The sequence below is a fragment of the Rutidosis leptorrhynchoides genome, chromosome 2, assembly GCF_046630445.1.
Source record: "Rutidosis leptorrhynchoides isolate AG116_Rl617_1_P2 chromosome 2, CSIRO_AGI_Rlap_v1, whole genome shotgun sequence".
Lineage (NCBI taxonomy): Eukaryota > Viridiplantae > Streptophyta > Magnoliopsida > Asterales > Asteraceae > Rutidosis > Rutidosis leptorrhynchoides.
In genome coordinates, this window is record NC_092334.1 from 559,206,905 (window position 1) to 559,219,771 (window position 12,867).

At 36.9% G+C, this 12,867-nt stretch overlaps 1 protein-coding gene across 1 annotated transcript; it reads right to left on the reverse strand.

Annotated features, from left to right (window-relative positions):
• Nucleotides 1-1,398: 1,398 nt before the first annotated feature.
• On the reverse strand, nucleotides 1,399-2,683 carry LOC139893108 (AT-hook motif nuclear-localized protein 17-like). The gene has a single exon (XM_071876243.1). It carries the CDS (start codon nucleotides 2,529-2,531, stop codon nucleotides 1,590-1,592), a length of 942 nt encoding a protein of 313 aa, XP_071732344.1. The 5' UTR covers nucleotides 2,532-2,683; the 3' UTR covers nucleotides 1,399-1,589.
• Nucleotides 2,684-12,867: the final 10,184 nt, after the last annotated feature.

Genomic DNA, 12,867 nt, shown 5'->3' on the forward strand with positions numbered 1-12,867 from the left:
CCCATCCGCGAAGGATTCTCTCAACGGGAGCGCATCTACAAACGTTTTATCGCATAAGAATAAGTCTCGTTCAGGTAAAGAGGTCGTAGCTAGAGTTGACGTAGATGTGGTAGAGATTGGTGTGGACAAGAACGGCCTGGCTCTTTAGATAATTTAGAAAAACAGGGCGTCATTCTTCCATCAACGGATATTTTGGTTGGTTCCGGATCATCTAATGTCTTAACTTACATGATCGAGAATCGTTCGGGTAAAGGGGTTCGGTGGGACAAGATTGATGGTAAGGTGGGAAAAGCGACGGGCAAGGATCGATAAGTAAGTTTCGTCTAGGTTTCGGTGCGGTTGGGTTTGTTTTTGGGTAGTTTTTTGTTTTGTTTGGGTTTTCTTTCCTTGGTTGTTATGTGGGTTGTCTTTTATATTGGCCCGTCTTGTATCTCGGTCACTTTGTTTAGTTTTTGGTGCTTGTTTATCTTCTCGACCTGGCAAGTAGATAGCGGTTAGGTTGCTTCGGTTTCTAGATTCGAGCCTAGTCTTCAAACGTTGTATCTTTGTTCGGTTTTGATCATCATCTTATGATGATCTTGCCTTTGTTTCAATGCATTCGTTATTTTGCCCAAAAAAAAAAAAAAAAACTATGGTCTTTCACCATTATCACACAGTAATGAAGGTTCCAGTATGTGTAAATAGCTTAAGCTAGCAAAGAGTAAAAACCAAAACAGTAGTTAGTAGCATATGAACTTAAAAGGGAACTGTCAAAAGACCCTGAGATAGGCAAGTAGCACCACCTCACTTGGAACCTAAACCCTCATGCAACCCCTTTACCCAACTTGTGTATGAACATAAATACATAATGTGTGCAGCAAGCCATCCAATTAAATAATTTATTAATTTAAGTATTTATCTTTTTCACAGACATGTCTTCATTCAGACTGCATGCATTGTCTCAGAAGCATACTTACTGATAAAAAGACTGCAAAAAAGCTATCTTTTTTCCATTTATTGTCAATGTCACACTCTTCAAGGTCTTCAACTTAATTACCGTGTAAGTTTGTGTGTGCTTTTGGTTATTACCATTTTCGTTCAGATGAATCCATGATACAAAAGTGAAAAGTTGAACAGTAGCTAGATTAGGGTAAAATAGTCAACCGCTTCAATTCATTAATCACAAGTCAAGCATAAATAATTAAGACCATTTTTATGTTCAAAGAAATATGTTACTGTGAATATATTCGGGGTAAAACAGTCAACCTGCTTCATAAATCGTACTCCGTAAGTCAAACAAAAATAATTAAGACCATCTTTTTGTTCAAAGACATTTTATTAGTTTACCAATGTAATGTAATGAATATATTCATATATACAAATTGTTAATCTGCGTTATTATTGCAAATATAAGGCAAACTTTTATGTTAGCGTGGGATTTGGATTAACTGTAGTAAATCAACAGAGAGTAGTGTGTTCAGTAACATACAACTAGATAGTACCATATAGAACATGGAAAATAATGATTTTGATTAACAATAAAGATCAGAACTTACCCAAAAACCCTAATCAATAAATTTCTCTAGATCACTAAAAAGGACTTTTTTCCCTCAATATCGTGGCGGATGTAGCGGACCTTGTCGCGCCGTAGGTTCCCAGATAACGTCTGACGGCAAGTGAGAGCTATACATCGCCATCGTATCCACCTCCGTTGTCGGTGGCAGATGATGATGTCCGCCCCCACTATCTCCACCGGCTGAACGCTCGGCTGGCAAAGACTGTTCACTAGCTGCAGCTGACCCGGTCCCACAACCGGTTTCATCTTGATCATCAGATGATAACCGGTGAAACACAGGATCATTAAAAGAAGCAGCAATAATATAAACCGGCCCACCGGATATAAGTGAGCCGGCTACTGCTCCACCCACTACCTGGCCCTGAGGGCCAGCTAGTGATATAGTAAAACCGTTTGCGAACGGAGTCACACTATTCCACTCCGTTAACGAGGGTAATACTGTAGCTGAAATTGACAAAATGTCGAACTGGCCGTGGAACGTGACGGTGGTGGACGGTTGTTGAAATGAAACATTCGTAACCGTTCCTACAGCTGTTAATACACAAAGTCCCATATTACGTTTCCGACAGTACCGAACCACAGCGTCGATGATATCAATGCCGCCAGGGAGTTCGAGTACGTATGGTGACATAGATGGGTCGGGTTCACGGGTAATGATAACGGGTGGTTTGGGTTTGTTTTTGGATCCGGGTGGACGGCCTCTGTGGCGTCTGATAACTTCTATAGATGCTCCATCGTTTATGTTTGTGTGCATATCTTTAGTTGGTGTGATCGCAAGGTTGTCAGGACTTGTACGGTTGTTACGGCTGTCGGCTTCTTCTGATTTGGTGCTGAATTGGTGGGTGGTGATTGTGAAATGTTGTGACGGCGGCGGCGGCGGTGTTTGTTGCGGTGGTTGTTGGGGGTGATTGAAGTTTGAGAACATGGTGGTGGAAGAGTGGGGGTTATTTTTGTCATCTGTGTATTCTCCTTTCATATTTTAATTTTTTATAAGGTTTTTGGGTTTTAGGATTTGAGAAAATAATTATTTAAAATATGATATTTATTAATGAAAGGAGTGTGTGAGAAAAAAGGTGGTGGATGAGCTTGGAATTCAAGTAAAGATTGCGCCGTTGGTTAAAACTTAAAAGGTAATGTTGGCCCACTGTGTGGCGCAAGTGTATGTGTGAAACAGAGAAGAAATTGGATGCTTATCAGCTTATGGAGTTGTGAAATGAAGAGGGCTTGGTAGAAAGAGATTGGTGGTAGATCATTGAATTGTGTTTGAATATAAACTTTTTATACCCAAATTTCATTTACTTTTACTTGTAGAAATTACCATTTTATACCCAAATTTTATGCAAGTATGGTGTATTAAGTTGCAAACATTTATATAATTACATATTTTATTAATTATTATTATTATTATTACTAGAAAAAGGAGCCCGCGCGATGTCGCGGGGTCTTTGGGTTGCGTATTCATAGTTAACGGAGCGTATTATAGGTGTGTATATGTATTGAATATAGTCCGATGTATTGAGTGTTTTTTTTAAGTGTCCGTTTCGCGTATAGTTAGTCCCGTTGTGTTCGTAAGATTTTTTTGAGTTGAACGGTGGGCTCGGAAAAATTTTACTCGCACCGAGCGAGAAGATAGGACCCGCTAAAAATTCGGGTGGAATTTGTTTCTTTTATTTTAATAAAATTGTATATTTACATTTTTTACCCCTGAAAAAATGTAAATTTGAGAGGTCGTTGTATAAATTGAGAGAAAGGTGAAGGGCCGATTGCAGTGTGAATGCAAAGTCAAAACTACAATGCTAAACAATTGAAACTACAAAATTCTTCATGAGTATATATGGGTAATAATAATGGGTAATTATTATTATTATTAATTATTATTATTATTTTATTTATTTATTTTATTTTTAATAACATTTTTTAAGCTGCTACATTAATTTTTTCTCTAGGGGCAATCAAGTATATACTTTTTCCTCTAGCTACCTATTTACAAGATAGTCAAACATTGCCATCAAGATGTTTGGATGGATTTGGTGCGGTGGAATACAAGGGGCATGTGATCCATTGGATTTGAAGGGGTCAATTTTATCTTGGATCTTTGTCCTATGCAACTGAAAGGAATGGGGAAAGAGGATAGGGTTGAAAAGGGAGCCTTATTGATAGAGCGACTATCTATTGGTATTTGTCAAAATTTTGAAGGTTGAAAAAGGTCGTTGACCCAAAACATATTTCAATATCTTTATCCATTTGCGATATATTTTTTTTTTGCTAAAATAATTAATGATTACTATTAGAAAAAATTAAAAAACTTTCATCAATAAATAAAAAGAACTTTTATAGTGATACAAAATTCAAACAAAACAGCTCGCTAAAAGTAACTTGCTGGTACCACAACAGAAACTAGACTTATCTAACTCTACACGCGCCATTATGAAGAAAACATCTCCTAAACCAAAAACGACACATATTGTTTTTAGATTTGTCATAATTGTTCCTCATACCTTGAAGCTAGGAGTTATGTTTGATTGAAAACCATTTAGGTTATTATCTCGACATTTGTACTTTTTTTGCAAATTTTATAAGAGATAATGGTACAAGAGATTAGTACCTATAAGACGTATTGCAACAGCATTCGTCCTCGCTCATCTTGCAACTTCCTTAAGAAGTTGCAGTAAGTGCGGTAACTTCTTCTGGTTTAAGAGTAGGATTTTATAAAAACAAAATTAGTAAAGTGTTCAGTGGCGGAAGATAATAGAACCTAAAAGGGTATCCGCCTCACCTGAATTTAACTTGGAAAAAAAATATTTATACTAAAAAAAATTTCCCTAAAAAATAAGGTTTTTTTAGTGTTGCTCATGCTGGCAATGAAAAATTTATTAAATTTTTACATCCGCCTCATCTGTATCTGGGTTAAAGTTCCGCCACTGAAGGTGTTAGAATTACGAAGAGAGCAATGAATTTTGCAATCACGTATTCTTATTTACATTAGATTTCCTATAACGACTAGAAATCCAATTAAAATAAAATACCTCACTATATCATTTATATGACCTTTTATGATGCTTTTGACCTTAAAAACTGTGCGATTTCGGAACCTGCAGAAAGATAATTATGTGGCAAGAGCAATGAACTTCAAAACATTATGCGATTACCATTAAGAAAAGCAACCCATTGACGAATGTCTGTAATCGAATTTCAAACTGGACGAGCTAGATCAGTCCATCTTGCAACCTTGGTCCAAACTTGATCTGCAACTGTGTTGATGCATAATAAGTCCCAAGTTATATCAACCGACGCGAGTTTGCATCAAGTCTTAACAACCGTACGGTTACGTGTGCAACCGCACGGTTACATGTGCAACCGCACGGATCCGTAGTGCAACCATACGGATCGGGCCCAACTGAGTATAAAAGGAACCCTAATGTCTCACATTTAGGGTTAATGAACACACTTAGTTCCAGAGATTTTTTTCTCTCCATCCTAATCAGTCCCAAAACCCACAAAGTCGAACTAACGACTCTATGTATCGATCTAATCAATCGTTCTTTGATTGGTTTGACTAAATCGTTACCCAAAAGTCATCGAATTCGCTAGAAAACTCGATCCGAAGATCCGAATAGCTCAACAAACTGGACAAATAATGAAGGTATGATATGTTGATTCGGCCTCCTGATGACAAATTTCACAAAGACCCGACGAAACATCAAATATTACGTTTATGGAGGTTGTCCTTAGTCGATAATTGATTCAAGTAAATTCTCCAGCTAGGATGTTAACTTTAGAGGGCACATATTTATTCCGTGTATGTAGTTCCTTGCAGTCATGTTAAAACCGAAGCTTACTCAAGCTGATATCTGACATCGGCAAATGAAAAATTAGTTGAGAAAGGAGAGTTCCATATCCAAGAATCAGGAATTTGCAAGGATATCAATTAAAGTTTAAAAATAATTAGACGAGAACTTGAACTATAACCATTTGTTGTTGGATCATTTCGATATTGATAGATGAGTGATCATATCTAAAGTTGCGAGTTCAAATTAAATTGAAGAGAATTTTATATATATGTCTGACTAAATTTGTAATTCTACGAAAAGTTCAAATTAATCAAGCTCATTTTGGCCAACTGTGTAAAGATTAAGGACCCAAACAATAAGATTAATCCCTGAGATTAATCACCCACTTCGACAAACGAAAGACAATAATAAGAAAAATTAAAGAACGCGAGATTTAACGTGGTTATATGTAATCGAATGTCGATTACTTTAATCCACGGACCAACTAGACAGATATTATTGATATAATTCGTGCATGTACATAAGGGTTACAATATGATGCTTATATAGGCCAAAAACAACAAGGAAACACCTTGGAGAACAAGAAAAACGTAAATATGAAAACTGCCCGTCAGGCCTAGCCTAGCCGCGACTATATTGGGCCGCGTCGCGCCTCCAAGGCAAAATCGATATCAGAAGCTTCTCGAATTTGATGCTCTGTTTATGCGTTAGGCTGCGTCACGCCATTCAAGGGCCGCGACGCGCCTCTTCTCTTGAACTGATTCCTTCGACTTGTTTTGATATCCTTCACATCCAACAATCTCCCACTTGAAGATAGTCAAAACCATGACTCACTTTTGTCAACCCATCATATCAACAAACTAACCAAGATCGTCAAAGCACCCTTTACAGCTAAACTTCATTTGGGACACGCACACTCCTATCAGATACGCCGGATAAGCAGACTTTTGATACAACGCCGGATAAGCAGACCTTCGATACAAGGTCTTCAACACTTATTGTTAGAATCAAATCATCATCTCTCTATCTCCCTAGTCGGTCATCTCCTTCTCATTAGTTCATGAGAAGACCCGTTGAGGCTATGCAAAACCTCAACATGTCCATTGACACCACCTTAGTAAACATATCCGCGAGATTCTTCATACCAAGGACTTTCTCCAATATCAAAGTACCATTCTCAATACGTTCACGAATAAAATGATACCTCAAATCAATGTGTTTTGTACGATTATTAAACACCGGATTCTTCGCGAGATTGATTGCACTTTGGTTGTCACAATATAACACTCAATGTAAGTAACCAGAGGGGGGTTAATAGTTACTTGATACGTTTTTAATACTTTTTCGATTGATCACCAAATTTGATTAACTATGATCAACCAATTAAACTCGAACTTTGATGTGTGTGGTGTGTATGTTCAAGATGATAAGTAAAGTAATGTAAAGAACATAGACACAAGAATTTATAGTGGTTCAGGTGGATGTTAACTAATCCACCTTAATTCACTCCCCAATTACACTAATCAGAATTTCTTGCTTCACTAAGCGGTTTTCTCCAAACCCGATGGAGATCTGAATTACAAGTCTTCAACTTCTTTGGTAGACAACAAACCTAATCTTTCTATCCCTTTGAAAGACCAACTCCAACCTAGATCAACTTGTCTTCACCTTGAACAAGTATTAATCTTCAAATAAGATTAATCAACTTCCTAAGTCCCTTTAAGGAAGTAGATCACTAAGCTAGCCTGTAGCGACCCGACAAAATCGTCATTGACGGCGCCGTTAACTTAGGACCCGTTGCGTGGTCATAGTCCCTATATGAGACGCGTTTGACCAAAATTATGTCGCATTCATTTGAAAAGTACAAGACTTGCAAGGTTTAGTTTACAAACGGTTCGACAACACGTTTAAGTTTACAAAGTTATAAAGCATAAATGAAGTAACTTGCGACATAATATAAGTTGAAAATCACAGTTGCTATAAATAGCGTAAGTATGTAAACATTTGTTTGAATCCAAAGGTGTTATCACTAGCGTATGCATGTATGCTTGACTCCAAGCAAGTAATCAAAGTGTATGCATGTATGCTTGACCCCTAGCAAGTATGAGTGTACGCGGAAGCATGTATCAAATAGCCATGTATGAACCTGAGAAACATATAGAAAATTGTCAACGAAAAACGTTGGTGAAATCATAGGTGTTTTAGTAAACGTTGTATTTGAACCACAAGATTTAATATAAGATGATTAACAAAATCATTTGCATTCCAAAGTTGTTATTTGTTTCGCGGCCACCCAATTATCAAACTTAACTGTTTTGTACCCTGTTACGTAGTGTTAGAACATACACTATACTCGAAAATATATTTCATCCGCTAACGGTAGCGAACCGTCCGAATGAGGCTCGTCAAGCCCATGTGATCACATAATATAAGTTCTCGTTTACACCCTGCAAGTGTAACTAATGATAATTGAATTGAGGATTTTTGTTCAAACCCGTACGTGGAATGTTCGTTTTCGTACTTCTGTTCAAAGTGTAAAAGTATGATACGTATATGTTTCTCATCCCATAGTTTAAAGCATAAAAGTTGTTTGAAAGATGGGACTATGATCTCACCTTGTGTGCACGAGTAATAAGTACTTCAACAAGTAACGTGTGCAAAGAACAATGCTAGTCTTGACCTAAACAAATATGTCGTATCAATAACGGTAAACACGATAGGTCAAAGATGTTCAATTAGTCATGTGGCTCGTTACTACTCGATTATGTAGCATGTGAGTCACGTTGTCAAGTTTCATGCAAGAATCAAGTATAAAGCATGTTAGAACGATCGCATAAACATTTGGTTTAGTTTGACTAAAAGTCAAACTTGGTCAAAGTCAAAGTCAAAGTCAACGGGGTCGGGTCGGGTATCCGACAATTTTTCTATGAAAGATAAGCATATATAAGTATATTGGCCAAGTTTCATGTTAATCGGAGTTACGAGTAAGCGGGGGTGAAAATGTGAAAATCAAAAGAATTTGGGACACATCAAAATGGCGCGCCGCTCCATTTAACTGATCAGCAAGTCTGGCAGTTTTCACACTCAAGCACGAATCCAACTTCAAACAATCATAACTTGTGAACCGTAAACATTCAAAACACGTATCTTATATCGTTGGAAAGGTATTTTGACAAGGAATACAACTAACTACTTTTCATCAAGAAAAAATATCATTTAAAATAACCGAAAACTCGTCAAGTGATCATTAAATGTTCAAAATCATCGTTTCAAGTTTACAAAATGCATTTCTTGACTCGGGAATCCAATTCACACATATGATATGCCGTTATTACATACATTACAACTAAATACTTACTAATAACATTTCATGGCATTTAAAACATTAAAAGTTCGTTTTAAGTCTATCAAACCCTAACCAAAATTCACAAAAATCAATAATCATGCGTTTGAAGTTTTCTTACTCAACCTACGCATCAAAATGAAGCTAGTGATACTAGTAACACAATTAAAACATGAACTTTAACAAATTAATAACATTAACTCATCCAAAATCAAAGATTAAGCACACTCATTTCAAATGTTCAAACTAGTTGCTCAAAACAACGAATCGAGCAAACAAAACATATATTCATGTTATACACGAGCCATAGACACTAACTAACACCATTTTAAGTCAAAAACACGAATTTAGAGAAATCTAGAGTTTTAGAAATGTTACTCAAACGAGATGAAATTGGTACCAAAATGTAGAGGATGAAGAGAGGATCACGAAAATGTAATTTGTTTTGATGTTTGCTTCTCCAATCGGATTTAGATGATGATTGTATAATGAAGATGAAATGGTGGATGTTCGAAGTAATACTTGAGAAAAAAAGGAAAAAGAAATGAAAATGAAATGAATGGTGGAGATGGTGTTGTCTAAGTCAACATCTAGTTACCATTTTGCTCACTTGGCAACATTAGTCCCTCAAGTTTGTAGTCGGGTGCGGAAATTAACCGAACGGATATTTTAAAAACGCTAGAGCAAACGCGTGATATTATAATTAAATAACGAAAATATTAGTACGTTAGTCAACGAAAGTTACGAATTTAGATAACGGAAGATATTATCTAAAAAAAAAAGACGGGCGTTAAAATGAATTTAACGAAAAAACGCGGGATGTTACATTACCTACACCTTAAAGGAAATTTCGTCCCGAAATTTAGTTGGAAGTAGTAGTCGTTGTTTCTTCTTCGAAACCTTGGCGTTGAAAATTCTACGAATAAGTGAAGGTACTTCTTTGGGCATTCCAACGAACTTCGACAGTCGGGATTTTTCGTCGTTTCAGAGTTTGGTTTCACGATTCAAAATTTCAACCGGTCCTCCTAGGAAGTGAAGTTTATCATTTATAGTAAGTTCATCGAAGAGGATAATAAGTTCTTGTTTCGCAATACATGCCTTTAAGTTTGATACACGGAATGTAGGATGAACGGAATTTGTTTGAGTCGGAAGTTCGAAACAGTAAGCAACGGGTACAACACGCCCTAAGATTTTTAAAGGATCAAAATATTGTAGATTTAGCTTTCTACGTTTCTCGAAACAGATTACACCTTTTCAAGGTGCGACTTTTAGTATTACGCGGTCACTCACTTGGAATTCGAGAGGTTTACGTCTAACATCGGTATAGCTCCTTTGGCAACTACGGTCGTTTTGAGTCTTTTCTTGGATTCGAATGATCTTAACGGTTATTTCATGAATGAGTTCGATTCCGGTGGTTTGATTGTCACCTACTTCGGTTCAACAATTAAGAAAACGACAATTTCGGCTATATGAGTTTTCAAAAAGTGTGGCGTAAATACTTCGGATGAAAATTATTGTAGTAAGAGGATTCGGCTAAAGGCAAATACTTTTCTCAAGTAAATTTGAAGTTGATAACACAAATTCGTATTACGGTTTCCAAGGTTTGAATCGTATGTTGGTTTGGTCCTTTGGGTTGTGGTTGATGTGTTGTACTCATGTCTAAACGTGGTCCCGAGGCTTTTTGTAAGGCACTCCGAAATCTAGAAGTGAAACGAGGATCTAGATCCGAAACGAAGTACATTTCTGTAAGGTATATTCGAACAAGTTTGTTAGGACCTGAAAATGTTTATTGGAACAAGTTTCTGTTTCTCAAGAATTTCGCGCCGCGGAATATTTATCGGTTTCCGAAAACGTTTTTTACAGCAAGTTTCTTATCGGTTTCTGAAAACGTTCGTTAGGACTATTCACCCTCGTGGCGAATACTAGTATAACGTGAAGAGTCTCTCCCTCCATTGAGAATGTAGAATTAAGATTTCCTTAAACGGAAGTACGAGTGTAATGCGAGAGAAGTTTCCGCCTCGAGGTGAGCATAATAAGCATATCGTAGTTCGTCGATAAAACTGCGCGAAGACGAGATAGTATACACGTGTAACATACGTCTGATGTTGAAAGAATTTGTCATTCATTTGGAAGCATAAATATGGTTCGACAATAATCGAAGATGTCTTCAAACAAGAAAAATGAAGTCATGTACATGGCACATGGTGGTGATTAGGTTGATCGAGTCCAACCACCATCACGTGTCATTAGAACTTTGGTATGACTTACCATAATATAACCACATTGACCGAGTGTCGTTATATTACGCTAACTCATACCTCCATCCCCACATCACTCCATAGATTCAGGTTCGTGTAATCGTGAAGTTTTAAAATGAACAAAGCATAGCGACATCACCAACGTGACTTGTATTTAATCGAAAGAATTAGTGCAACTCTGAAGAAGCGTTCCCCGAGTGAAATGTATAAATGATTGTTGACGTCACTGCGATTCAAGTCAAACAATAATGTATTCCGGTACGAGAAGTGTAACGAATCATGATAACGAATAGTACCCAACTGTAGTGACAAAATAGTGATGACGATACCCACTTAGAGTAGTGATGGTAGTAACAAGAAGTGGTAGATAGTAAGGAACACCGGTGTGACACCGATAGTAAGTTAAAATGGTGGAGAATAACAATATGGGAGATAGAGTTTCCAAACAAGTGTGAGTAATGAAGTCGTCGACATCCTTACGAGTATGAATCTTGAATTTATGTGTGTCACCAAAAATTTGCAGAATACAAGTTCGTATGATGAAAACTTGGTACCATTAAAAAGTTTGCCTAATAATGATTCAAGTATAATGCACAAGTAGTCAAGTAAGTGCTATCTATAGCAAATGTATGTCAGAATGCAATGGCTAACTATCCGGTTGTAGTCTAGATTCACTAATGCGTCCTAACGACTCTGTAAGACACATTAATGCACATCCTAGTTCCCTACAACCAACGCTCTGATACCATTTGTAGCGACCCGACAAAATTGTCATTGACGGCGCCGTTAACTTAGGTCCCGTTGCGTGGTCATAGTCCCTATATGAGACGCGTTTGACCAAAATTATGTCGCATTCATTTGAAAAGTACAAGACTTGCAAGGTTTAGTTTACAAATGGTTCGACAACACGTTTAAGTTTACAAAGTTATAAAGCATAAATGAAGTAACTTGCGACATAATATAAGTTGAAAATCACAGTTGCCATAAATAGTGTAAGTATGTAAACATTTGTTTGAATCCAAAGGTGCTATCACTAGCGTATGCATGTATGCTTGACTCCAAGCAAGTAATCAAAGTGTATGCATGTATGCTTGACCCCTAGCAAGTATGAGTGTACGCGGAAGCATGTATCAAATAGCCATGTATGAACCTGAGAAACATATAGAAAATTGTCAACGAAAAACGTTGGTGAAATTATAGGTGTTTTAGTAAACGTTGTATTTGAACCACAAGATTTAATATAAGATGATTATCAAAATCATTTGCATTCCAAAGTTGTTATTTATTTCGCGGCCACCCAATTATCAAACTTAACTGTTTTATACCCTGTTACGTAGTGTTAGAACATACACTATACTCGAAAATATATTTCATCCGCTAACGGTAGCGAACCGTCCGAATGAGGCTCGTCAAGCCCATGTGATCACATAATATAAGTTCTCGTTTACACCCTGCAAGTGTAACTAATGATAATTAAATTGAGGATTTTTGTTCAAACCCGTACGTGGAATGTTCATTTTTGTACTTGTGTTCAAAGTGTAAAAGTATGATACGTATATGTTTCTCATCCCATAGTTTAAAGCATAAAAGTTGTTTGAAAGATGGGACTATGATCTCACCTTGTGTGCACGAGTAAAAAGTACTTCAACAAGTAACGTGTGCAAAGAACAATGCTAGTCCTGACCTAAACAAATAGGTCGTATCAATAACGGTAAACACGATAGGTTAAAGATGTTCAATTAGTCCTATGGCTCGTTACGACTCGATTATGTAGCATGTGAGTCACATTGTCAAGTTTCATGCAAGAATCAAGTGTAAAGCATGTTAGAACGATCGCATAAACATTTGGTTAAGTTTGACTAAAAGTCATTGACTAAAAGTCAAACTGGGTCAAAGTCAAAGTCAAAGTCAACGGGGTCG

Excerpts from the sequence above, each read along its gene's own strand:
- LOC139893108 (XM_071876243.1), bottom strand. The coding sequence starts at position 2,531 with ATGAAAGGAGAATACACAGATGACAAAAATAACCCCCACTCTTCCACC.